Source organism: Medicago truncatula, chromosome 6 (assembly GCF_003473485.1).
Source record: "Medicago truncatula cultivar Jemalong A17 chromosome 6, MtrunA17r5.0-ANR, whole genome shotgun sequence".
NCBI classification, from domain to species: Eukaryota; Viridiplantae; Streptophyta; class Magnoliopsida; order Fabales; family Fabaceae; genus Medicago; species Medicago truncatula.
In genome coordinates, this window is record NC_053047.1 from 1501061 (window position 1) to 1527409 (window position 26349).

At 32.9% G+C, this 26349-nt stretch overlaps 3 protein-coding genes and 1 pseudogene across 5 annotated transcripts; 2 read left to right on the forward strand and 2 right to left on the reverse strand.

Annotated features, from left to right (window-relative positions):
• Window positions 1-1306: 1306 nt before the first annotated feature.
• LOC25495171 (protein farnesyltransferase subunit beta) lies at window positions 1307-8309 on the reverse strand. The gene is made up of 14 exons (XM_013595350.3): window positions 8119-8309; window positions 6787-6873; window positions 6572-6677; window positions 5580-5615; window positions 4913-4995; window positions 4738-4791; window positions 4331-4382; window positions 3529-3593; window positions 2810-2866; window positions 2603-2675; window positions 2427-2513; window positions 2200-2353; window positions 1965-2089; window positions 1307-1732 (listed from the first exon to the last, which is right to left on the reverse strand). Exons 1-14 carry the CDS (start codon window positions 8247-8249, stop codon window positions 1496-1498), a joined length of 1347 nt encoding a protein of 448 aa, XP_013450804.1. The 5' UTR covers window positions 8250-8309; the 3' UTR covers window positions 1307-1495.
• A 1984-nt stretch (window positions 8310-10293) lies between these two features.
• LOC25495172 (formate dehydrogenase 1, mitochondrial) lies at window positions 10294-13956 on the forward strand. Of its 3 annotated transcripts, none has more exons than XM_039835220.1 (7): window positions 10294-10312; window positions 10461-10592; window positions 11752-11923; window positions 12064-12604; window positions 12793-12917; window positions 13009-13121; window positions 13648-13956. In XM_039835220.1, the coding sequence occupies exons 2-7, from the start codon at window positions 10497-10499 to the stop codon at window positions 13759-13761; spliced, it is 1161 nt and encodes a 386-aa protein (XP_039691154.1). In that variant the 5' UTR covers window positions 10294-10312; window positions 10461-10496; the 3' UTR covers window positions 13762-13956. The 3 variants fall into 3 exon arrangements, with proteins under 3 accessions (XP_039691154.1, XP_039691152.1, XP_039691153.1); XM_039835218.1 differs by lacking the exon at window positions 10294-10312 and adding an exon at window positions 10314-10332; XM_039835219.1 differs by lacking the exon at window positions 10294-10312 and adding an exon at window positions 10320-10338.
• A 2335-nt stretch (window positions 13957-16291) lies between these two features.
• LOC25495173 (formate dehydrogenase 1, mitochondrial-like) lies at window positions 16292-18916 on the forward strand (annotated as a pseudogene).
• Window positions 18917-19026: 110 nt separating this feature from the next.
• Window positions 19027-22816, reverse strand: LOC25495174 (photosystem I assembly factor PSA3, chloroplastic). The gene is made up of 3 exons (XM_013595353.3): window positions 22337-22816; window positions 19977-20153; window positions 19027-19597 (listed from the first exon to the last, which is right to left on the reverse strand). Exons 1-3 carry the CDS (start codon window positions 22739-22741, stop codon window positions 19277-19279), a joined length of 903 nt encoding a protein of 300 aa, XP_013450807.1. The 5' UTR covers window positions 22742-22816; the 3' UTR covers window positions 19027-19276.
• Window positions 22817-26349: the final 3533 nt, after the last annotated feature.

Genomic DNA, 26349 nt, shown 5'->3' on the forward strand with positions numbered 1-26349 from the left:
CATCGGTACCAGGACATAACCGGCTCTTTTCACCGAGCATCCTCGCTTTTGCGATCGCCTTGCCCTTGAACCCTTCGGGCTACATGCGTCATATCTGCACCACCCCTTATAGCGACCCAACACTCATCAATTGTATCCTATAAATCCTCTTATGTCCTTACCTTCTTTATCAAATAGAATTGAGAGCCACACTTTAGAGCTTAAACAATTGGTCAAATCCACCGCTCATCTAAACAAACATAAAGTCGCTATTCTTCAAAATACACAACTGCATGCGGTAAAAGGCGTAAATTTACACAATCTGAAGAGTATGTGAATGGCTTTTGGATATTGTGGTTGTGCTTTTACTTCAAATTTTAAAATTATCAATTTAGAAATGGGACAAAAAAAACATAAATATTCTCTTTTAGATGATAAATTATTGTAACAATTGCTTACAAGCAAGAGTGCAAATCAGTTGTCATTTGATTACATTGTGAGTGCCAAAAGGCAATTGGACATCGTGAGGATAAAATGATTAATTTAACAGAAAATGTTTGTTTGCTTATGATAAATGCATGATTAGAGGGTTTAAACTTTTTTTTATTGATTTCTTATATGTTAACTGGTAATCATATTTGAGACACTCACACACTAAATATGAATTGTTAGGATCTCTTCCAACTGAGATTTAAAACTTGATTCACCAATATTATGAAAAATTATCTCTTCCGTTGAACTGAACCTCAGTCGAAGGATGGTTTAACCTTTTCATTTAACATAAAAATACCAAGAAGAGGTTACATGCTTCCTCTTATCCTCCATAAAATGATCAAGGAAACAGATAACAAATGGATGTGGCTTATGTGTAAATAAGATTCATTTGTGGACTTCCAATGCTTTCTATCAAACCTTAATGTAGATTTATAAAATGGAAAATGTTATCGAATGCCCCGGGCACTCTTTAAGCACTTTAAATGGTAAATTTTTATGTAAAATTGTGTATTCAATGCATTGAAAATTGTCATAATTGCCTTTTTAAAAGAATGATTACTAAATTTGGGATCTTTAAAGAGTGTGCCTCGAGGGCACTCGATAACATTTTTGATTTAAATCGAGGAAAGATCAAACCAAACATCCACCTATTGTGCATCAGTTTAATTAACAGTTTCTCCAATTTTTCACTGGTTCCTCGTCCTTTCCAGACTCGACAGAGCATTGATTCACCTAATTTTGGTTCAATCCATCCAACTCAGTATAAAACAAATCTCTATAAGATATGTAAGTAACACACTCTTTTAGTCTTATTTGGTACAACTCTTGTAAATCATAACCCCTTTGGAAGGGCCAAATCAAATGAGGAATGAAAACCAAGCAAGTTCATAAGATTCACATGAATTCCATCCAATAATGTTTTTTTTTGACATTTCCTATTTCTATGTGATGTTCCAATGCATTTATGTTACATTTTACATTCAACAGATTGAGCTCTTGGTAGCTAAAACCATGTCACCAGTTACAAACCACTAAAGAATTCATGAGCTTCACGATATCGTTCCAAAACTACATTAAACAGAGGATGGATGGGTTCTAAGAGATTGGAGTAAGGGCCCATTACTACCTTAGGTAATGGTGGAGAATCTGGGCGCTTGGACCAACTATACTGGCACAATGAGAGACCACTTAAACAGTAACACGAGTGATAGTGATCCCTCCTTTTACCTGGTTTGTCCCGTAGTCCACCTTCTTGCTCCTGCATCAATCAAGCACAAATTACAGTTACAGAAATTAAAATATCAACTTAAGCATCTGCATATTTACAGAATATAATGTCAGATGAATCAAATCAAATGTTCAAATTCTTGGACAAGATGCAATTATATAAAGCAGAATTTCCATTTCAAACTGTCATGGGATCAAGTAAGATATCTTTGTAAAGAAATTAAAAACACATGAAACCAATATACAAATTATAAAAGTCATACCTGTGCACATAAAAGAATATATTGCTGTAAGGCAATGCTGTGAAAAAGCGGTTCACTTTCTCTCCACTCGTTAATAAAGTTAAGACCAATATTTTTAACATCAGATGAACAGGATTCACTTATCCCTGCAAGAATTAGAATTTAAAGTGAAGTGTTAATGTCCTAAGAAATGAATATAGAAAGAAATTCTGTGATTGAAGAAAATTTTCAAATATATGCTTCAAAATCAACCTACCTTCACGCCTGATACGGGAAGTTGCATGACTTGATGTTCCAGCCGAACTTTCCTTTTCGTCAGGCGCATCAGATTTCGTAAAAGACTGTGATGCCTCTACCATTTGTTCTTCAATAACAGATTGTAATCTTTGCAATAGTGCAACAGCACCCCCCTGAATACTTTCATGTTTTTAGCCAACTATATCACAGAAAAGACTGATGAAGAAAATATAAAATTTCAATCACCTGCCAAAACGAGTAGCATCCATCCACCAATTTATTTGTTCTCCCCTGAAATCCACACTCCTTACCTTGCCGAAATACAACCCAATCCTGAAGAAAGGAAACATAAGTTATATTTCGTAGAACTTAAAAAGTTCATAAAACTTGTGGGAAGCCACTAAAAAGAGCAATTCTCTTACAAGTAAACGAGGCAGATCCAAGCGATTAGCCTCACCAATCAGAATCATTGCAGCTAATCCACAAAAGGTATACCTGATAAAGAAAAAATAGTAAAAATATAAGATAACTTATCATGAGGGTAGATTGACTTTTTATTCCAAATAATATAATTGTGAAGAGGTATAAAGAGAAATGAGAGAAGGATGGTTGGAAAGTATGATACATACCCACCATGAGCCTCAGAACCAGGCTCACCAGCAATGCCACCCTCATATGTTTGACAGCTGCAAAGAAACAGCTTAGTGTATAAGACATGTATTACATAACATATAGTGCTCTGCATGCAATCAATTATTTCACTTTCTAGTTGACCAACGAACTATTGTACACAGCAAGAAACCCAGAGTTCTATGAAACCTTCAAATACGCAAAATAATAAAAAATAAAAAAATAAATATATGGAGAGAACTCAGTACCCCAATACAACATTTCCCAAAGGCAACAACATTGTGGCTAGTGTGAGTTTCAGTTAATGAAAAGATGACAGTTTTCCTTATTGCCAATCCCACTAGATTAGCAAAAATGGAGAGAATTCAGTTACCCTCGCCACCATACCACCAAAGTCATGACGAATACCACTTTTAATTGTTTATACCTTAAAGGTCACGTGTGAGGCCCCACATACTTATGAAGAGATCCTTAGAAACGTTTTCCCCGTTTTCTCAAATGCAAGCATACTTTGAACCCTTGCAAATTGAACTTAAGGAAAACCACTCAAAAATCAAAGTTGTAGGAACAAAAGTAATAAGTTTGACTAGTAAAAAGTTTATAGTCTAAACATTGCAAGTGCTTCTTGAAATTAACATTATAATATTGTAGAATCAAGCTCGAAACACTCAGTTTGATTTAATTCCAAAAATTAAAGCAAGTTCATCTTGAAACTAACCTTAATATGAAGTCTCCAACATTCTTGATCAGCTCATCATCCAAAATGTTTAGAACACTTGCTACCTGGTTCCAACAAGATTCCCAGTGTTATGAAATAGATATCTTTTTTTACCAGCCTTGGCATTAAAAGTGTTCCCCTCCCACAATGAAAATCATAGAGGATAATGGTAGAAAAAGTATAAGTCCATGTTGTTAATCTCATATAGCGGCACATAGTGCCGAACCTCAAACGAACGCAAACAAAACAACGAATGCAGAACGAAAGCAAGCAAATGAAAGACGAAGAAGAAAACACAGAAGAAAGTGAGGAACGAACGCAAATAAAACACAAGAAAATAAACGTGGGAATTCAAATATTAATAATGTAGGTCACTTTCGGGGATTTTTTCCCTGAAACCCTAATAGCGGGCGCGAGTCCGGGTTGAGGCCGCAATTCCACCACATTTCCGGACGCAACAAACGCCACTGCTGAAGGCGGCTCGCAGGAAGATGGTGTTGCGCCGAACCCTACCAATGCTATGCTATTCTGCTATAGTGTGCTCTGTAGTGGCGCTATTGACAACATATGTCTAAGTTAGCCAACAGCTCTAGCATCCTTTCATTCCTAACTCGTAATATGCTATCAAGGCCATGTCTAATACAATAAAATGACCATTATAATAACTAGTATAACTCTCAAAACAAACAAAAAACTAGTATAACTATGCATGATGAGATCCAAAAAGTGCAATGTCTGCATATTAACACATCTACACATGCATGTGTGGAAGAAAGACACAGAAACAGAGAAAACCACTTACAGAAATGGCAGTGTAGCATGCTCGAACATCGATTTCTCCTTCATCATGCATCCTGAATAAAACATTTGATGATTGAAAATAAAAATAATGAATAAAAACAAAAAGATGATTCCCCAAATAAACTCTGAACGTGTCAACAAAATAATCAGCATTAAGAAATGCTTTTAACACACTACTCAAAGTCGCACCATTTAAATTTGTGCAGGATAGCAGATTTATATTTTCACACCGTGTCCCCACAAACATTACCAAATCAAAATCTGGCATCGCTCATGTGTGTGAATAATTGCAATATGTGCAAGCATTCACACGTCAAAGCAACCAGATACAATAAAATGAATATGGGCAGGCATCAATCTAATTTATTTTTGTTAATTGAAGGCACAGAGATGAATATGATACCATACCTGAATCCCCCATTTGGCTGTTTCATCCGCCGCATAAACCCATACAATTTATCTCTGAGAATAATATTTTCAAAGTGTAAAACAAATCAATTCCAAATACAGGAGAACAGAACTCTACCGAACAAAAGATACAAAAAATTGCTAGAGCTTGCTTTGAAAAGAATAAACTGACCACCTATTAATTGATGCCAAAGCTTTATCACCACCCAAAGTAATAAGAGTATTGACTGAAGCATAAGTTGTGGCAAGATGAGGCATCTGAGGAAGATTTCAAAGATATCATAAGCATTATGCTTTTCGAACAATTAAAGAATATAAAGGAAAGACGCAGCATAAAATTTTGAAAATATTATGGTCCTTCCAGGAAGTACTGCAGTTACAGCAAAAAATTGACCCAACAGATACATGGAATATGCATTACATTGAAAATATAAGATTATAAAGTACTTATTGACTATAACTCAATCAACAAAATTGGGGAAAGGAGATAAAAATAAAGCTGAAACTTATTCAACTGAACTTGGCTCGAACTCAAACATAACTGCCTTCTTAGTTCTTACTTCACACAACTGAACTGAACCATGCATGAACCATGATACCAAACCACCATTTGACATATTCTCATAGTATTCATAAAAGAAAGAGCTATATAGTATTTATAATTATGGGGGATATTATACTTAAAACTAACCATGGTATAAGTTTCTATGGATGTGCATAAGTGGTGTTAGCAAGAGACAATAAACCATAGTAACAAAGAGAGAGAAGTAAGAATCAAATTCAACAAAACTATAGTTTGATGTTAGACTAGAATTAAGTAAAAAAGTGTAACAGTTGCTTGCCTGGCCAGGTCCCCCAGCAAATCCACCATTTGGATCCTGTTAGCATTTAAAAAACAAGAGATTCATAAGGAGGTAGAATGTCATAATAAGGATAAAGTACCATCCAAGAAATCCTCTCTCAAATCAAATAAGATAAAACATCACAACTAAATGGATCATCTGGGCTATGTTTGACACTCAATCAAAACCAGTACATAAATAAAAGTCCAAACAAATCATGGTTCAGTGGAAAAAACAAGTAGCACTATAGTGTCTAGAGTTTTTTTTTTTTTTTTAACAACTATAGAGTCTAGAGTTAGTAATACAGTATAGTGCATAATTATAATTTTCCAGTCATTATTTTTTACTTGTAACGATACATACATTGAAAATACATGAATACAAACACACAAATGTCTAATCATATCTTACTATCTTAGTACAGCATAAAAACACACAGAATGAAGAGTTTAACACCTATGCAACGACATTGTACAAATATTTTGTGGAGACGTACAATCATTATTTCCTAAAATAGATAGACAAATGTCTACACTAGTCCTCGTTATTACAGTTTAGTGGTTTGGCTGTAAGCACATTTTATGTAGAATGCAGGTTCAGGTCACCACACTTCCCCCTCCGTGTGTGCGGGCCACTAGGCCAATAGCAAAAAAAAAGTCTACATTAAGATATAAGGATATGTCATGTCAGTCTAAACTAGTTTTACACTTTCGATAAAAATCCAATCCAGTATTTTTCCACGTGATCCATCTTTTATAAGAGTATTTTGAAATTAATTGTATGAGATGGAAAAATGGTTGTCACACATTGGATAACAGTGTACAAAAAAAACTGATTTAAAGTGCCATTGTATGTTCACTAAACTCTAAGATATAATTAGATATTATCTAAATAAAACTTTCATACCAGCGGCAATTAAATTAAAAAAAAATGAAGATATCAACTCATCTATTCATTCATAATAAGTCAGGTGATATGAAAATATAATATACCTGGCAACGGTTAAGAAAATCAACTGTGTTATCTTCAAGGTCATCATCAATAGTTTCTCCCAACAAAGCAATTGCGTGAATAATCCAGTAACACAGCCACGGTCGACTGCACCATAAACCACAGCAACACTTCACCATTTTTTTTCAAATATCAAAAACTAATAACAGAATTCACAACAATCATGCAAAAAATCAAAATAGAAAGAAATCGATACTTTGCATCTAATACTGAAAAAGCTGAACCGAGATGGCGAAGTCCTTTAGAAAGATACTCGATGTGTTTATCTCGTTGCAACTCCAACCTGAAACATAAAATGAAGATAATAAATGTATGTTTGGTTCAGCGTTGATAAAAAATTGTTTTTTAATGAATTGATTCTAGCTAAAAGTGAGTTTAAAGTTGAGTGATTTACGTTTGGATACACTTATGTAAAAGTGAGTTGAACAATAAATTTGAGTGTTAAAATCAATTCTAGAATCAAAAGCTCCAATTTCTAGATTCAAGTAGAATCAATTCTAAAGGCAAAATTAATTCTACTCAAGAGCAAACAAACATGTCAAGAATCAATTCTACACCTCTAGAATCCATATTGACCCCTCTAGAAGTGAAACCAAATATACACTTAGCTACCTGTTACAAACTTTATATGACTACAGGCAGGATCAACCATGTAGCGTACATTAAATCTTTACATAATGCAAGTTTTGTACCCACGAAAGGGGAACAAAACATAAGCATAATGTAAACACCAGAAACAACACACGTTGACATGTCGGCACACGATATTATTTTAGAAAATGACATAATTGAGTCAGAAGTGTCGGACACTTACACGTGTCGGACACTTACAAGTGTCGGACACTGGACACCCCTTGGATCAGAAATGTTGGTGCTATAGAGCTAACAAGTATAACTAATTTAACAAATTCTTAACTACCTATTCATAAACTTATTTGAGAAAATGACATAATTGAACGTAACATGTTTCGGTGTTGGGAAACACCTTCGATCAAAGGTGTCGGTCCTACTGAAATAACAAGTATAAATAATCTAATCAAGTCTTAAGTCATACAAACTATTAACAAGTTATTTGAGAAAATGACATAATTGAATGCACTAACATGTTTCAATGTCGGGCTTCGATCAAAAGGTGTCGGTCTTACTGAGATGACAAGTAAAACTAATCTAACTAATTCTTAAGTCTTAACTACCTATTTCCAAACTTATTTGACAAAATAGCATAATTGAATGTAATGACATGTTTCAGTGTCGGACACTTACACGTGCAGAACACTAGACATGCATTCGATTAGACATGCCCCGGGTGCTACAGAGATAACGAGTACAACTAATCTAACTTACTATTAACTGCTATTATTATTTGGTGTCGGGACACGCCTTCGATCAAAAGTGTCACTGCTACTAAGATGACAAGTATAACTAATCTAACTAACTTTTAACTACTATCAACAAAGAGATAATTATAATACATGAAATTTAATTTTGAGATTGAAAAATTGAGAATGAAGAGAGAGAAGATAGTTACATGAGGGATTGAGCGTTAGGAGGAATAGTAGAAAAGAGTTGATAAATCTGAAACACTTGTGATTCTACTATCCATTGATCTCTTTGACTCACCGTTGGAGATGGTGTCTCCACCACAGATGAAGGTTCCATCGGATACACCGTCGGTGCTTTCTGGAACTGACTGTGTAAAAATTGAACGGAAAATTAATCTGACTAATCTTCTTTTGTTTTCTCATTAAGAGATTTGGGCCTGTAAACATTTGTTAATCTTTCAGGCCCAACCCAATCATGACTTGTATTTTAAGGGTTGCGTTAAAACTCTTTTTTTTTTTTTGACAAAGAGACAAATATCACCAAAACCTACGCACATTTGCAATATTCGATTTGAATATGAATGAAGATGTTTAACCTAATAGATCTGACATTGTCAGTTAAATTATATGTTTCAGATGTTAAAAATGTTTAATATGGTTGGATACGAGATCAAATCTACAATGTATCACTTCTCTTTACTCAATTTATATCTCTTTTATTCAATATTTGATCTTTCGTTTGTCATCAATAAAAAATCTATTACCACATTAAAAAAAAATAGTTGTAGACGAATTGGTAGACGTCCCCAAAACCTCGCACACACAACTGCAAGGTCTTTAGTTCAAACTCAAGTGAAAATGTCAAGTCTAACGATATAGACATTTGCCGTTTAGGCTAAATCTTACAGACTAATTTAGATATTTAAACATTTTTTTAACAAGGTAAAATGGAATATATTAACAGTAAAAAAATTATTTTATCTAGCACAAGACGTACATAGTAGAACATCAAAGTCTTACCTAAGTAACAATCAAAACAAAATCAACAAGCATAAATTAACCTATGCCCACACAAACAAAAGGGCTACGACACCAACTATGATAGTCAAAAGCAATATGAGCAACTTTTTTCTTCGGTTACTGGTAAAAAAAACAGCTTAATTTTGTCCAAGAAATGATAATTAGAGCTTCCTTTACTATTAAAAATCATGTTGTTTCAATCTCCAAGAGAACCAAACTAAATGCATTATAGACTGCCGCGATTTTGAAAAATCTGCCAAGCTAGCAAACTGAACAAAATGATATGCAATTTCAGCTAGATCAACCGATGAAATACCAAATTAACTACGAACAAGATGCTAAAGAGGATAAATGATATTACACATAAAGAATAAATAGTTTGCTAGGAGTCCCACTACTTTTTTATGTTGATATGACTTGTTCGGGGTGAACAATAATTCATTTTTATTTCTTATTTTGGTAATGGTCACTATTAACTTTGCTCTTACTAATGTCAAATCTCTTTTACATAGACTTAACTCCAACAAAATTAAATTAAGTATTTAAGATAAGATGAGATGAGGGCACACAAATAATTCAACTTCAAAAAACACAAAGATGCAAAAGACAAAAGAGCAAACAAATGCAATATTTAATAGTAAGAGTGACACATAGACAATGAAAGCAACACTTACATTACAAAATAGTATTATATTAATAGAACTCAATTTCTTTTTTGTTTCCTATAAAGAGTGTTTCTAAAAAAATATAATGAAATTTATTTTTTTGAGGGAAAAAAAATATAATGAAACGAAAGTCAATTATTACTCAAATAATTCCAACTTTACTAAAGCTGGTCAAAGTTTATCTACCTATTTATATGCTTCCATTTATTTCTATCGTGTGAGATTAATAATTGAATTTCCATTGTGTATATATACTATTAATATTAAATTTATCAAAAAGAGGTATGGTCTAAAAAAGAATATAGACTTTTATGTGAGATTAAAAATTAGATGTAATTGTCTCGGTTAGCATATCTCAATTGGCAGAGACATGCATTGTTATATGCAGAGGTCGGGGTTCGAACCCCAAACACCCCATTTATTCACCTTAAAAATGGTGAATTCTAAACTATTTGACAAAAAAAAAAATAGATGTAATCATATAAATAAATAATAATGCATCAAATCTATAAAAACTGCGGTTAAACATATTTAGACGAACACATAACTATGATCAATGACCTCCTTCAAATCTTTTATGTTACACCTCATCCACACAACCGATTTAACTTTATGACATAAGACTTAATTGTTGTTGATGCGACCCTAAAAACTTAATAAGAATTTTACATATATTCACATTAAAAAGGCAAGAAAAGGATTGGAGTTGGAAAGGGTAAAGCCTTCCTCACTCAGGTTAAGTTAAGTAGTCTTTCACTATTCTGACTGCTCCTAATAATATCCTTCAATATTTTCCTATATAAACCCCCCCTCATTACTCTTCTCAATTCACTAACCATTCTTATTCTCTCTAATACTTTCAGTTTCATCACTTTCATTGAAACAAAAATTGTTTGAAAATGGCTATGAAACGTGCTGCTTCCACCTTGATCACTGCTTCTTCAAAGATTTCATCACTTTCTTCACCTTCTTCCATCATCACCAGAGACCTTCATGTAAGCTCAATTTTTTCATGCATCTTAATTTCATTCAATCATTTGGCAATTTATTTGTTCATGTTTTCATTTTAATTTCTTGATCAATTTTTAAGTAATCATTAGTATTATTAACAATTCAATTTATCCAAAAATGATAAATTAAGAACTCAAAAGAAGGTTTGGTTTGATCTGGTATATGTCAATTTTCTTTGCTCTTTCTTGCATGCATCGTGATGATCCGTGACATTCACGCGATGTCAGTATGCCACCCTTGTCTCTTTCAACAGTCAACACTTGTCACATAGAATACTCGTCAAACTTATCTTATAAAAAAAAAAAAATCAAATACATCAATTAAGATAAGTTGAATGAAATTAACGTTGATCTCACCTTTTAAAAATGAGTCTTAATCGTGGTCGATACATCAATTAAGATAAGTTGAATGGCAAAACATATTTTTTTTATAAAAACGCTATTATTAACATTTTTTATCATATTCTATATTAAAAATAAATAAAAGTGCATGAAAAGAGTGTGTTTTTTTTAAGGACAAAAGAGTGTGTTTTTAGACCTTATGTTTAATTAAGGGCTACATACATGGCTTTTGTGAGAGAAAAATATCATATTTTTTAAAATTAAATAATTATTTTTAGAAGTTGTCATCCGTGCATTATTTTTGTAAGGGTCATCCGTATATTATAATAAACCACTTTTAAAATTAAAAATTAATAGAAAATTAAAATAATCACTTTGAAAAGTTTTTATGAATATAAAATAATCACTTTCTAATTAAATAAAATAATCATTATATTATAAGCTTCTTGTAAGTACATGCATTAGAAGTGAAGTCCACGTAAGCTCTTCCAAACCCCCCTTTTAAATTTTGTGGAATAAAATTGGTGTAGGGTACACTATCCATTATTATTAAATAAATGTATCTAATAAATGTATGCAATCCTACATTAGTATAATCATTATACTTGTCTAGGACTAAATTTTTGGTGTAGCTAAAATAATAATGTTAAAAAAATTTGTCAAATGAAATTAAATAGCATGTACAATTTCACACAAAATAACAGTTTTAGTAGTTTACCTTAGTCTTTTATGTATGCTTGTTTTGTTCTTTGACTTTTCTTATGCATTACCATTTTTTTTTTTTTTCTGTTGTTGAGAATAGGCCTCTGGTGGAAAGAAGAAGATTGTAGGTGTGTTCTACAAAGGCGGCGAATATGCTTCCTTGAATCCCAATTTTGTTGGATGTGTTGAAGGAGCATTAGGTATACGCGAGTGGTTGGAATCACAAGGACATGAATACATTGTCACTGATGACAAAGAAGGACTCAATTCTGGTTAGCATTATGCCAAATTGATACACCCTCTTATTACGTCTATGCAGTAACTAAACAAATATATTTAATTAAGAATATGCAGATAATATCTCAAGTTTGTGATTGCTTGAACTTATGACTAATTTTTGTCATGTTGCCAGAACTTGAGAAGCACATTCCTGATCTCAATGTCCTGATATCCACACCATTTCACCCTGCCTATGTCACTGCGGAAAGAATTAAGAAAGCTAAGAATTTAGAGCTGCTTTTAACTGCCGGCATTGGTTCTGATCACATTGATCTCAATGCTGCGGCTGCTGCTGGTTTAACCGTCGCAGAGGTCACAGGAAGCAACACTGTGTCGGTTGCTGAGGACGAGCTCATGAGAATTCTCATTCTTGTGAGGAATTTCTTGCCTGGTTACCATCAGGCTATTACCGGAGAATGGAATGTTGCTGGAATTGCACATAGAGCCTATGATCTTGAAGGAAAGACAGTTGGAACGGTTGGTGCGGGACGAATCGGGAAGCTTTTACTCCAAAGGCTGAAACCCTTTAACTGTAACCTTTTATATCATGATAGACTTAAGATGGAGCCTGAATTGGAGAAAGAAATTGGAGCTCAGTTTGAGGAGGATCTTGATGCTATGCTACCAAAATGCGACATTATTGTTATGAACATGCCTCTCACTGATAAGACAAGGTATAATTTTAGTACTAATAGCATTCTATTCAAGCTATTTTTGACACTTGAAATCTGAAGTCTATAAGGGAATTCAAGATATTCCAATATCAAAATGACTTGGTTTTGAATGATGAGTGTGAGTACGTATTCCATGCGTTGTGTATTCATGCGTTGAATGAGCAAACTTTTTTCTTTTTGTGATTCAGAGGATTGTTTGACAAAAATAGAATTGCCAAGTTGAAGAAAGGTGTCTTGATTGTCAACAATGCTCGCGGAGCACTTATGGATACACAAGCAGTTGCTGATGCTTGTTCCAGTGGACACGTTGCAGGTAATTCTAAAACCAGCCGACATAAAATGTGTTTCGAAGCAAAACAAAAATTTATGTTTGAAGTAATGTAACACCTGAGTTTCATCTATAGGTTACAGTGGTGATGTTTGGTTCCCACAACCAGCTCCAAAAGATCATCCATGGCGCTACATGCCTAATCATGCTATGACTCCTCATATTTCTGGAACTACCATTGATGCACAGGTAGTTTATTTTTGACAAAATTACTTCACTCCTTTATCTTAATTTCTCGTTTCTGAGTTAGTCCTTTCATTCTTTTTCTCTTTTCATTTTAGCCTCACACTTTGCATGCATGCTTTTAAATGATAGTTTTGAGGCAAACTGTAGCGCCATATACTAGGAGAAATGAAAACAATTATGTAGCACCGACATTTCATATTGTAGGCGTGTCTAGTGTCCAACACGTGTCAATATTGAACATGTGTCCGTATTTGATACTGACACATGTGGTAGCATACAATTATTTTATTTTCTCGAATTATTACACGAGTGTTTGTACCCTTTATAAATACAATGTGATTATGTGATACATCAACTGTGTCATGAATCAAAATCCAAAAAACTGTTTTAGAAAGCCAACATCATGCCAACATTGTTAATGTTCTAGACTATGCATACATAACCTTTTTGTTTGGCTAAGTTCATTGACTACATTTTCTCCATTTTGTGTGTGAAACACTGATGATGATAATAATTGAAACTTGTCCAGTTACGTTATGCTGCTGGAGTCAAAGATATGCTTGAGAAGCACTTTAAGGGTGAAGACTTTCCTGAACAGAACTACATTGTGAAGGAGGGTCAATTGGCAAGCCAATACCGGTGAATGTAGTATCGAAGAGTGGTTCTGACTTCTGCGTCTTGTGTTTTTAAGGCCAATGAATTACTAAATAAAGATATCCGCGGCATTGTAATAATGTACTCGGCTTTGTTGAGGTTGTAACTTGTTTAATAAAATTGCAATGGACACAAGTATCATTCTTGTGTTTTTTTCTGAATTTCAGTGTTCTGTTGGTAGTTAGTGTATGTGTGTTTGAGTTAAGCATTGAATTACTCTTGGTAGAATGTGAATTTAAACAATTCAACCTTTGAATTGAAAATATTTAACTGATATAATCCACGAGTCACTACATTAGCATGCCTCCTAGTGAATTCCATTATTGAGTTTGGACAATATAGGGTATTAAACCGGATACAACTTTTTATTATATAACCCAACCCAGATGATTCAAAAGTATGGGTATTAAAATGATCTATCTATAAAGCACAGACACAATTAAATGTAATTGTATGTACCAGTGTCATGTCGACATATGTGTTGAACGTCAAACACATCTTTGATCAAAAGTGTCAGTGCTTTAGAGTCTACTACTTTCTACTTTAGAATCTAGTGATTTTCATATCGGTGTCGAACAAACATGTGTCGAACGTCAAATATGTCTTTGATCAAAAATGTCAGTGCTTCAGAGTCTATTAACTATTTTAGAATCTAGTTCAAAAATCACGTTATGAACTCCCATATCACTAATTCAAAAGAATAGCTTGCAGCAGGCCTGTCTTTAAGCAACTTGAAGCTTGGACAAATTTTTATTATATATAAACATTTTTTTTTAAATATATTATATATAAACTTTTATAAGTGTTATATATCTACTACAAAGTGTCATTTCTAGTTTTATCATATAATAATTCATTCTTCTTGTAAGACTTTTTACAAAAATGTGTTTGACTCTTAATTTAACATTTCTATAAATTTTTAGATGTATTTTTTACTCTTTTTCTGAATATATCTCTTATAAAAACTACCAATTTGTCTTGCAATGTAAAAAAATAATATTGAAAAATATAATGGTGGAACCAATTTCTTAAGTGAAAAATAAAATCATCCACAATGGATGGAAGGGTCTTATCTTAAAGGCAAGATACCTAAAAGATACTCATTATAGAGCAAAATAAAAAAATGATTACATATTGTGAAGAGGTGCTTTGTGAATCACTCTTTTTTTTCGATGGAACCTATGTTTTTTAATATTAGAATAATGAAATATAATGTTTTTTTTTTTTGTTGTTGAGGGAAGCATGCTTATAGCATTTCATTGATAATAATAGTTTCAATATAATTGGGTATATCGAAATAAACGGCGGGACTAGCTAAAGACGTGGCCTCTCTTGCAAGAGCATGAGCAACCGCGTTGGCTTGTCGCCTAACAAACTCCACCCTAGAGTTAGAAAATAAATTGTTGAACGATAGGATGAATTGATACAACCAAATTGAGGCTATCTCAAAATCAACATTATCAAACTGCATATCACTCAACCATTGCAGAGCAAAGTGGAGCCCTAAAGCTTCACCCACAACCATTGTCAAACGGCTAGAATGAAATATAATGTTATAAAGTTTTTGATAAATGATTAATAGATTTTATTTAAAAAAATTGTGTGAAATACTGGTGGGAGAAAAATTATAAATAAATTATACGTACAAGTGAAACTCGTTTAATACCAAAAAAAATAGATGTCTCTGCTGTAATTTTGTAGATGCTCTAAAACCAAAATTTTAAGCAAGTCTTTTGTGTTTTTATTACGTAAAGCTTGATAATTCTTCTGCACATTTTGTTCTTTCTTTTTTTGGGCTATTATTACGCATCTTTTTCCTCAGAAGGGTTTGGTCCAAAAGCATGGTGTCTTTGGCATCACAAAGGCATTTAAGCGTGATCCGTAAATACAGCATGATGATTATTTATGTTTCCTTTCGTGTGTATGAACTACATCACATTTCTTTCTTCTTAGACAATTTGTGAGTTCTTTTCAATTTTGAGTGAAGTTTGAAAAAATGGTTTGTTTCCTTACCTTTTATCTTTGTTCGATTGTTGATTTGATTGTCAAAACACGATTTTTTATGATTGATCATATGAGAGTCATGTTTTCTCATGTTTCAGAGTCAAGTCCACATTCATGTTTATGTGTGCTACCTATTTGTACACCATAACATTTGTTACTTAAGTGTCGATAAATGTATGAACAGTAAAGATTTTTAAAAAATGACGTACAGAGGAAGGGCACTGTTAGAAATCATGTGCTCTTCTTTCCTTTTTTTTCCTCTTCGTTTTTGTGTTTTTTAATTTTTAAAATTGGCAATATCCATGCACAAACACACTTAGAGATGCCACGTCAACCAAAATTGAGGGAAAATGTGGGAGGCATCATGAAATTGCACAACTGAGAAACTTGTAGGGTTAAAATCGCCGAACAAAAATCAAGGGGTCTAAATCGGACAATTAAAAAATTTAGGGGGTTAAAAGTGCAATTAAACTTTAATATTATCATTTACAAGAGAAAATTATTTTAGTCTTTTCATGTGTGAGGTATTATCAATGTAGTTTACAAGTTACTTATTTGTGTTCGTAATTTTATTGATTAAAATGATCAACGGAAAACACATTTAAAGATTAAACTAAAATAACTAACAAAACTTACTTTACGGGTAGATATATTTTTGTAATTTTGATACATTTAACAGCGGCTCATACATTCAGTTATGTATGTTTTGTTTTGTTCTTTGACTTTTCTTATACAATTATTATTGAGAATAGGCCTCTGAAGGAAAGAAGAAAATTGTAGGTGTGTTCTACAAAGGAAATGAGAATGCTGCATCCAATCCCAATTTTGTTGGATGTGTTGAAGGAGCATTAGGTATACGTGAGTGGCTTGAATCACAAGGACATGAATACATTGTCACTGATGACAAAGAAGGACCTGATTCTGGTTAGAATTTTGACAAATTAATCCACCCTCTTTAAACTTTATCTTAAAAGTTTATGATTGCATTAACTTATGACTATCTCTTAGACTGTTACCAGAACTCGAGAAGCACATTCCCGATCTGCATGTCCTGATATCTACACCATTTCACCCTGCCTATGTAACCGAGGAAAGAATTAAGAAAGCTAAGAATTTACAGTTGCTTTTAACTGCTGGCATTGGTTCCGATCACATTGATCTCAAAGCTGCGGCTGCTGCTGGTTTAACCGTCGCAGAGGTCACAGGAAGCAACGTAGTATCGGTTGCTGAGGATGAGCTTATGAGAATTCTCATTCTCGTGAGGAATTTCTTGCCTGGTTACAAGCAGGCTGTTGCCGGAGAATGGAATGTTGCTGGTATTGCACATAGAGCCTATGATCTTGAAGGAAAGACGGTTGGAACAGTTGGTGCTGGACGAATCGGGTAACTTTTACTCCAAAGGCTGAAGCCCTTTAACTGTAACCTTTTATATCATGATAGACTTAAGATGGAGCCTGCATTGGAGAAAGAAATTGGAGCTCAGTTTGAGGACGACCTTGATACAATGCTACCAAAGTGCGACATAGTTGTTATTAACACCCCTCTCACTGATAAGACAAGGTATAATTTAATACTATTATCAATTTATTAACGGTCTAGTTTACAAGATTATTCATGTCCATTTATATGTAAACTATGAGTCATACCTAGCAATGAGCAAACTTTTTTCTTTTTGTGATTCAGAGGATTGTTCGACAAAAATAGAATCTCTAAGTTGAAGAAAGGCGTCTTGATTGTTAACAATGCTCGCGGGGCAATTATGGACACACAAGCAGTTGCTGATGCTTGTACTAGTGGGCAGATTGCAGGTAATTCTGAAACGAGCTGACAAAAGAAATTTGTTTACGAACAGAAGAACATAAAACGATGTTCAAGTAATGTAAAACCTCGATTTCATTTATGTTTCCAAACAAGATATGAAACTATGTTTGAACTTTGAAGAAATGTAACAGCTGTGTTTCATCTTATAGGTTACAGTGGTGATGTTTGGTTCCCACAACCAGCTCCAAAAGATCATCCATGGCGTTACATGCCAAACCATGCGATGACTCCTCATATTTCTGGAACTACCATAGATGCACAGGTAGTTTATTTTTTGAGAAAATTACTCCATTAGTCCCTTATCTTAATTTCTAGTTTCGAGTTAGTTGTTTAAACTTTTTTTTTCTCAATTAGTTTCACGTGTTCTTAAACGTTAAATTTAAGACACACCTTGCAACATCTACAAGGAGAAATGCAAGCATGTCACATGCAGATTTGGCTTGCCTGCATTCACGCACTCATCTTTGGTTGTTGGATCGAGATCGGACATTTTCAGATTTCTATGCAGTTTTTAATTTTTTAAAAATTGAAAAATATTGGGATTGAGCTCTGGACCATCCAATCTCAATCCAATGTCCACTGATGTGCTGACTTCTTGAATGCATGAGATTGTGACTAGAGACACTCCAAATCCGTCACAGGCACAATCTGCACAATCTTGTTCATCAATTGTGGCAGGAATAAGAATCCCTAAACCTGCTGTAGAAACAAAACTGTTGATTAAAAATGAAAGACTACATTTTCTCGACATAAGTGTCGCGGTGGGGTATGACAATAAGCATACCTTTTTTCTTTCGCTAAGTTCATTGACCGACTACCGACTACATTTTCTCCATTTTTTTGCGTAAATTAGTGATGCTGATAATTGAAACTTGTTCAGTTACGGTATGCTGCTGGGGTGAAAGATATGCTTGAGAGGCACTTTAAGGGCGAGGACTTTCCTGAACAGCACTACATTGTGAAGCAGGGCCAATTGGCAAGCCAATACCGGTGAATGTAGTATCGAAGACTGTTTCAGACTTCTTAGTTTTGTGTTTTTAAGGCCATTGGATTATTACTAAATAAAGATATCTGCGACATTGTGATAATGTACTCGACTTTGTTGAGGTTGAAACTTGTTTAATATAACTGCAATGGACACAAGTATCATTCTTGTGTTTTCCTGAATTACAGTGGACTGGCAGTAATTAGTGTATGTGTGTTTGAGTTAAGCATTCAGCTCACTTGGTAGAACAAAGAAGTGTGCGAACTTCTACTTTGATACGACGGCTTCAACTTCAATCACTTTCAAGTTTCGATACCCTATGTATAGAACTTGCTGCAGTTTTATTGGCTTTAGAAATCAGAACTTTCCTTGAAATCTTTTGTATCATCTATTGTTATATACTTGATATTAGTAGTTTTACCTTTACACATTTCTGTCTATATATGCCACAAAAAATCAAACTAGTGAAGGAAAAACTGGATCACTTGAATGTCTTAACAAATAAATTACATTTGAGAAACTATTTTCTAACTTTGTTTTACACATTCATGTGCCTATAACCCCAAGTTTTACAACATCTAGTATAACATTCACTGTTTCCCCTATGAGTAGCCAAAAGGCTCAAACACCTTGCTTTAGGAAATATAATTCCATTCAATGCATTATATGTCAAAAACAACACATGTTTCACTAGCTAAGTATTACTATTTTGTTTGAGAAAGTTAAGGTCTTTCATTTGCATTTCAACAGCCTCCTTTGATAGAGGCTTAGCAGCATCTGGAATATAATCCATACCTCCATCTTCAACTTTTTCTGCCATCTCTTTAACCATGCGTCGAATCTCTTGTTTTTGAACTGATGGAAAAACTGAACTAAGTATTGTACTCAGCAACCTCTCATCTTCTGCCTCTATAGGATCCTTTCCGAAGCAACAAACATAGATTGCATCAAGAGCCTTCTCAACTCGAACCTCCATTGGAACAGCAGGAGGTGCACCTTTTTGTCTTGCCCTTCTCTATAGTGTTCAACATAAATTTCCCAGTTGTTAGAATAGGAGCATATAGATAATCAACATAGTTAAACGCTTATAGCATAAACACTTATCATTTAAGTGCTTATGTTTAAGCTATTTTTTTAACCAAAAGGTAAAATAAAGTCAAACTGTTTTCATATGAGTTATAAGAAGTTTTCATAAACTATCTTGGAGAGCTTATGAAAATAAGGTGAAAACAGATTAGGACAACACATAAGTTCTCCAGAGCAGTTTCACAATCACTAATGCTTATCAATAGATAAACTCAAATAAGTCAATCGAAACAAACCGAAAGACCGGGAATATCTACAAAATGCTACAATATACTAAAACCGAGTAACTTTCAGAGATGGAAACCAACCTCTCTTGCTTCATCCATCATGGCTATGAAAGTCTGTTCTTCAAATTCAATGTCGTTCGAGATCCGAAGCCTTCCGACTCCTTCCAAAATCTCCTCAGTTTTGAGAAGACCTGCACCAATAGCTGCTAGCCAACAACATAGCAGAACAAAGATAGGATCCCCTGCCTGATCCCCTGCCTATACACAACAAACACCAAGTTAGACACACATTCATACTCATCCATTTCTATTTTAGCATATGAAAACAAAAATCTAATACCACAAAAACTATTTCAAGAATAAAAAGCAAAAGAAACAATTGATTAACCTTCATTCATTTTAGGGTAAGGTTATGTTGAATTTACAACATGAGATGACTCAAACTAGTCTCATTAAGTTTGACAACTACAAATACCAAGATTCGTATTTTCTTGCGGGATGGGAATTAAATAGTTTACCATCAATTTAAAGCTTATATAGTTTGAGTTTTGAGCATGAAATCAACCTCATTTAAGTATATTTAACTATACAAAAACCTAAGATGCAAAATTAGATCATAGGGTGGGAGCTACATAATATGATCTGTTAAAAATTCAAAGCAGCGACGAAAACTGGTTGCAGGCTTGCAGCAGTCATTCCAATTGCAAAAATTGAATAAGGGAAGAAATGGAAAGAGGAAGAACACAAGATTTATCGAGGTTCGCAGCAGAGTTAGATGAATTTACCCAGCTCGAGAGATCCCTCTAATGCTCACTTGATTTCTCTCTATGATCATGAAAACACTCACAAGTTGTTATGCTATCACCTAGCATCAAGCTATGACCTATATAGCTACCCAAACCAACTCTATTATATTTGGTCACAACTAACCACCAACTGTCAAAACAGAAAACACATTTGATGGTAACTATCACAAATCAAATAGCTTTACATTATAGGCATAACCATTGCATATGTCAACCTTAATCAATTCTAAGGCTACAAAGATTAAATTTTGAGCATGAAATCAACCTCATTTAGGTATCAAACTATAATAAGCCCAAGATGCAAAATTTCAACTTCGGGTAGTAGCTAAATAATTCATTGCCAAATTCTAACCTTAGTCAAATTATAAGGGTTACACAAAGATTAAATTTTGAACATGGAATTAACTTCATAAATCAAATGATACGACTATTGAGAACAGAGTTCGACCAATTGTTATTTCGTGTTATTTTGAGCACGAAATGCTAACCTTATCAAATGATACGACTATTGATCATAGAGTTCGGCCATTGTGCCTATATATCTCACAGCAGAGTGACTGTTATACTTTTCTAGTATGTAGTGATTTATGGTTACAAAGTACAAAACTTTCTTGAAATACTACGATCCAGTTTACAACTGAACCGTTCCACAGGGTTTCAATCTGCACCCCTAACCCTCCAAATTGATACCCAACTAAGGAACGGACTCATTATTAGCGAATATCAACCATAATCAACAGGGTGGCAGCTAAATAATTCATTCATTGATAACCTTAATCCGACAACTATACGGTTACAAAGATAGAATTTTGTGCATGAATGAAATCAACCTCATGTGTATGTTTGGTTTCACTTCTATTGGGACCAAAATTAATTATGTAAGTGTAGAATTGATTATGGCATGTTTGATTGCTGTAGAGTAGAATTGATTATGGCATGTTTGGTTGTCTTGAATAGAATTGATTTAGCCCCCAAAATTGATACTACTTGAAGCTAAAAATTGAAGTTTTTTAGTATAAAATTAATTTTAAAACTCAAATTTGTTGCTAGACTCACTTTTACATAAATGTATTCAAACATAAATCAATTTACACTCAACTCGCTTTTAGCCAAAATCAATTTTACAAAATCAATTCAGTCAAAATCAATTTTTGTCAACTCAGAACCAAAAATACATATAACTTTAGAAAACCCAAAATGCAAAATTACCTTAATAAAATTAGAGTTTAATGGAGGTGCAATCATGGTGTAAAATAGTTTTACACCATCAGCCAATAAATTCACATCATCTTGCCATTTAAGTATAGATTACAACAGTTTTTTAAAAATAACTACCTAATTCTCATTTCTAATTGGACATGAGTGCAAAACTAGTTTACACTGACAGTCCATGTCTAATTTTCTCATACAATAATAAGGTTACAATACAAAGATAGAATTTTGAGCATAAAACCAACCTCACAAGTCAAAAGAAATAACTACAAAAAACCAAAAAAAATGCAACATTAATCAAATTATAAGATTAAAAAGATAAAATTTTGAACATGAAATTAACCTCAAAAGTAAAAATTGTAACTATAGTAAACTAAAAAATGCAAAATTTAATAAAGGGTACAAGCAAAAACGAATAATTACCCTTCCTCTTCTTGCTTGAAACTGATAAAAAGCAGTAGAATCAGTAGCAGTACAATTCTTACCAACCCTTCTTCTAAACTCAGCAAAATCAATAAGATCATTACCAACACCACCTTCATCACTCATAATTCTAGCTAAAAGACCAACAACAGGAAGAGCACCAATAACTTTGCTAACAACATTTGAAAATGAGTTTGGATTCTCCATGTAAGCTTTAATGGTGAAATTTGTAGTAGGTTTTGAAGTTTGTTGTTTTGTTTGATGATGAACATGGTGGTGGCTGTGGAAGAGAAGTGATGATGAAGATGGTGATGTGAGTTTGGAGAATGATGAAAGGTTGAAGAACTGTGAATATGGTGATGAAGATGAAGATGAAGATGATGAAGTGAGGTTTGAAAGTACCATGTTTGAGGTTTTGTTTTTGTTTTTGAGTTTGTTTCTTGGCCTCTCGTTTATATATGTTGTGTTATCTTGTTGGTTGGATTGACCATTTGAAATTCACTTCTTATAATTTTCTTTTTTTATCATGATATTTTGAGATAAAGTCGGATATTAAATATGAATATATCTATTCTGAGTTTTGGGTCGATGTTCGAACTCCGGACAACTCATTGAACTCTAACCACTAGACTACTTAACAAAAAAAATTAATATATTTTTCGATGCTTGTCTCTCGAGAGGTGCTTGTTCGTACTCGATTCGTTAAGTTGTGTTCATTTCTTTCATTTTTCTGGATGATAATGTTTTGGTTACGAAAATATACAGGATAAAAAGTAACAAAACAACACCAATAATAGATTTTTTTTGTTTTTGTCAAAAAGGATATCTTGACTTTTTAATTTATTTAAAAAAAACAACAAAAATTGAACTCATTAAATTATGGAACTTGAAGACCACAGGAAAAAAGCGATGTCACCAACAACTTGAAGACCACGCTTCTCTTTATAATAACTCTTCCTCACTGGTGTGATTGAACTCGCCGATGTGGGACAAATTTTAGTACATATGTGTGGTTAAAACTTAAAAGCCTAAGCCTGCACTTGTATATGATTAGCTTGTTTTTTTTCTCTCTTTTCTTATAATTATTGTTAATTGTTAATTAAATTAGTAATATTTTCTCAAAAAAAACAAGTACTTAAATATGAGAGGAAGGTTGTAATAAATTAATATTTTGTGTTTTAATATTTAAGTTTGCACTTTATTAAGTTTTACAAACTAATAAATAAATATAAATATGTATATATATTATCGAGTCAGCTCATGAACCAACCGAGTCGAACTATATACAGCTTAAGTTTGGCTCATTTATTTAACGAACTTAATTTTCAGCTCAAGTTCGGTTCATTTGGTTCATGAACGAAGTTCAACGAGTTAATTGTCAAATCGAGTTTCGAACAATTGTCGAGTTGGTTCGGTTCATTGTCAGCCCTAACATAATAATCCAACAAACCTATTTTGGTTGATTTTATGGTATAGACTTGAAATCTTAAAGTATTGTTCCTTTTAAAGTTTTAGGTTCTGATGATAATTTTGGTGGGTTAGTTTGACTTCTTAAAAAAAACATGATAATCCAACAATAAATTAACAAAAGCATCATTGACAATGTTTAAGGATGTAAGGTTGGCTTTGAAGGTCTGATAGTAGAGTTAAAGAGTGAAGTATAAGAATGTCGATGATTCGATTCATACTCCTATCAGAATACTAACAATTACTAATAAGACTAATATCGTTTATTAAAAAAAAAAAAAATCATTGACAATGATATTTTGTTAGTATTTTCATAGATTAAACCGATTAACCGAATAAACGTTTGAGAATCTAACTAATCGTTAAAAAAACAAATTTGAAAATCAAACTGAATAGAGAAAGTTACATTCAAGAATGTTTTGATAAGTGTTTTCAACAAATGTTTGATAATTTTAATACTTTGGGAGAGATTATAACTACAAGCACATAATGTGACTAAACTATCTATTTGAATTATCGTAATGTTTTTCCTCATTTATTTCAACATGTGAGCCAAATCATTTGCATATTTTTTCTAAGGACACTAAATTATGCTTTCCTATGGTAAATTTGGTCGTTCAATGACCATATTATATATGATACTCCTTCCGTTTCAAAATGAATATCGTCTAAGATTTTTACATACATAATAAGAAATGCATTGATTAAAAGAAATAGAGATGTTATTTTACCAAATTATCTTAATTAACTATTGGTTTGTTTTTCATTAAATAAAAAATAATATTTTGGAAGTAGTGTATATAGTATTAATTGAAAAGAAATAATTACTATTGCATTGGAAACTGAAAATGACATTAATTTTAAAACATTTTTTTTTTACTAAAACGACACTCATTTTAAAAACGGATGGAATATATGATTTCCCGATCATCTTAGCAAGTGTTTGAAAGTCACATTTTTTGCGATTGCAAAACTACGAAGTGAACAAGAAGCTATCATGCAAATAGTTTGAGTTCTTTTTTTACAAACAAATAGTAGTTTTGCAATTGCAAAAAAATGTGACAAACAAATAGTGAACAGAGAGATGAAGAGGAAAATGAAAGAAGATGATCAAGTTTTTTTTTTTTTTTTTTAAATGGCTCTTTATTTCCCCTAGTGGATCACAAGGAAGTTGTTTTTACCCTTTCTCTTGTTTTTGTTTGAACAGTAAAAAAAAAAACCTTTTCAATTAACTCACTTGTTTTTCATTTTTTTTAACCTTTTCCTAAGAAAGCTTTTAGTCCTTCACCAAATTTGCAAGCCATCATAAATTTGATTTTATTATTTCCCTATGCATCTAAGCTGATTCATACAAAACAACAAAAAACGAGAAATGTGTCTTACCATATGGTCAAAGTTAGTTATTTGCATAGAAGAAATGTAGTTTATAAATTTAGTTATACCTAACCCTATTCCAATGTATAAGGAGGAGGAAAATCATCAATAAAAAGCTAGCTACACCACCTTCTTCCTCTTGTCTCAGTTCTTTTATTCTCACCTTCTTTCTCTTTATCTCTCACATTTTTGAAAGTCTTCATTGTGGTGTGCTAATAAATATATTGTGAATAAAGACTTTCTTTTGAAACATGGGGAAAAAACATATTTTTATGTAATGGGGTTAAGTTTAAAATTTGACGTTTTTGGCAACATCGCAATGCATGTGTCAATCAGGTATACATTTGATTTTGCTCTTCTTCATTGGTCCTTGTTTGTTTGCTTCTTTTCATTTTTATAGTTTAAATATTTTCTTCTGTATTTATATCCATGTTTCCATGATGTCTAAGTGTTAATAGTTTGATTTTTTTATAATTTTTTTAAACAAGTTAAAATGAAATATATATTAATACCGAAAACATACCCCCTAACACGAGACATATTAAAGAAATTTTTTGAAGTTTAACAACAATGATCAAGCCGAAAAAAGCAAGTCGGCGAATAAACACAAAAAATAAATAAATAAAATAGCATCACGGTTATTAATTTTAATAATCTTAAGGAAAAAAATTCAACAACTTTCGTGCTTTCACACTATGCATCTACAGAAACACGTCGCGTTTGCAGAATCTATATACTCTACTTTTCTCTAACAACAAGTTTGATGTGTTCTTGGTTAATAATTTAGTTAAAGGTTTGGTAAACCATTTAGCTACCTTCCAATCATTCTTCGGATTATACGATCTTAAATGTTATAGGGCGTTGCAGGATGTGTTGACGTGTTTTTACACGATTCGAATTATATAATTCAAAATATTGTAAAACGAACGAGCTATGACCATAAACTCTAAAAAAAAACTCACACCACCGGACACCACACAAGTCACACATGGCCCAACCCAAATGAACCCCTCAATTGTATTAACTTTTACTTTTGCATTTCATTCTCCATCGCTATTTCAACAATAGGAAAAACAAATTACTAGAGTGGTATAATCTTATGAAAATTCATAAAAGCGGGAAGATACATCTTATATTAGTTTTAGGCCAGATTTATATATAAAAGTTCTCAC

Bases quoted from the DNA above. Each gene is read 5' to 3' on its own strand.
- LOC25495174 (XM_013595353.3), bottom strand. From the start codon at position 22,741: ATGGTACTTTCAAACCTCACTTCATCATCTTCATCTTCATCTTCATCA. The intron at 20,154-22,336 runs GTAATTATTCGT...TGTTGTGTATAG, and splicing joins TTCAAGCAAGAAGAGGAAGG to GCAGGGGATCAGGCAGGGGA. The intron at 19,598-19,976 runs GTTGGTTTCCAT...TGAACACTATAG, and splicing joins TGATGGATGAAGCAAGAGAG to AGAAGGGCAAGACAAAAAGG.
- LOC25495172 (XM_039835220.1), top strand. From the start codon at position 10,497: ATGGCTATGAAACGTGCTGCTTCCACCTTGATCACTGCTTCTTCAAAG. The intron at 10,593-11,751 runs GTAAGCTCAATT...TGTTGAGAATAG, and splicing joins TCATCACCAGAGACCTTCAT to GCCTCTGGTGGAAAGAAGAA. The intron at 13,122-13,647 runs GTAGTTTATTTT...AAACTTGTCCAG, and splicing joins GAACTACCATTGATGCACAG to TTACGTTATGCTGCTGGAGT.
- LOC25495171 (XM_013595350.3), bottom strand. From the start codon at position 8,249: ATGGAACCTTCATCTGTGGTGGAGACACCATCTCCAACGGTGAGTCAA. The intron at 4,383-4,737 runs GTATGGTATCAT...TGTTTTATTCAG, and splicing joins CAGCCAAATGGGGGATTCAG to GATGCATGATGAAGGAGAAA. The intron at 1,733-1,964 runs GTATGACTTTTA...TGATTGATGCAG, and splicing joins ATATTCTTTTATGTGCACAG to GAGCAAGAAGGTGGACTACG.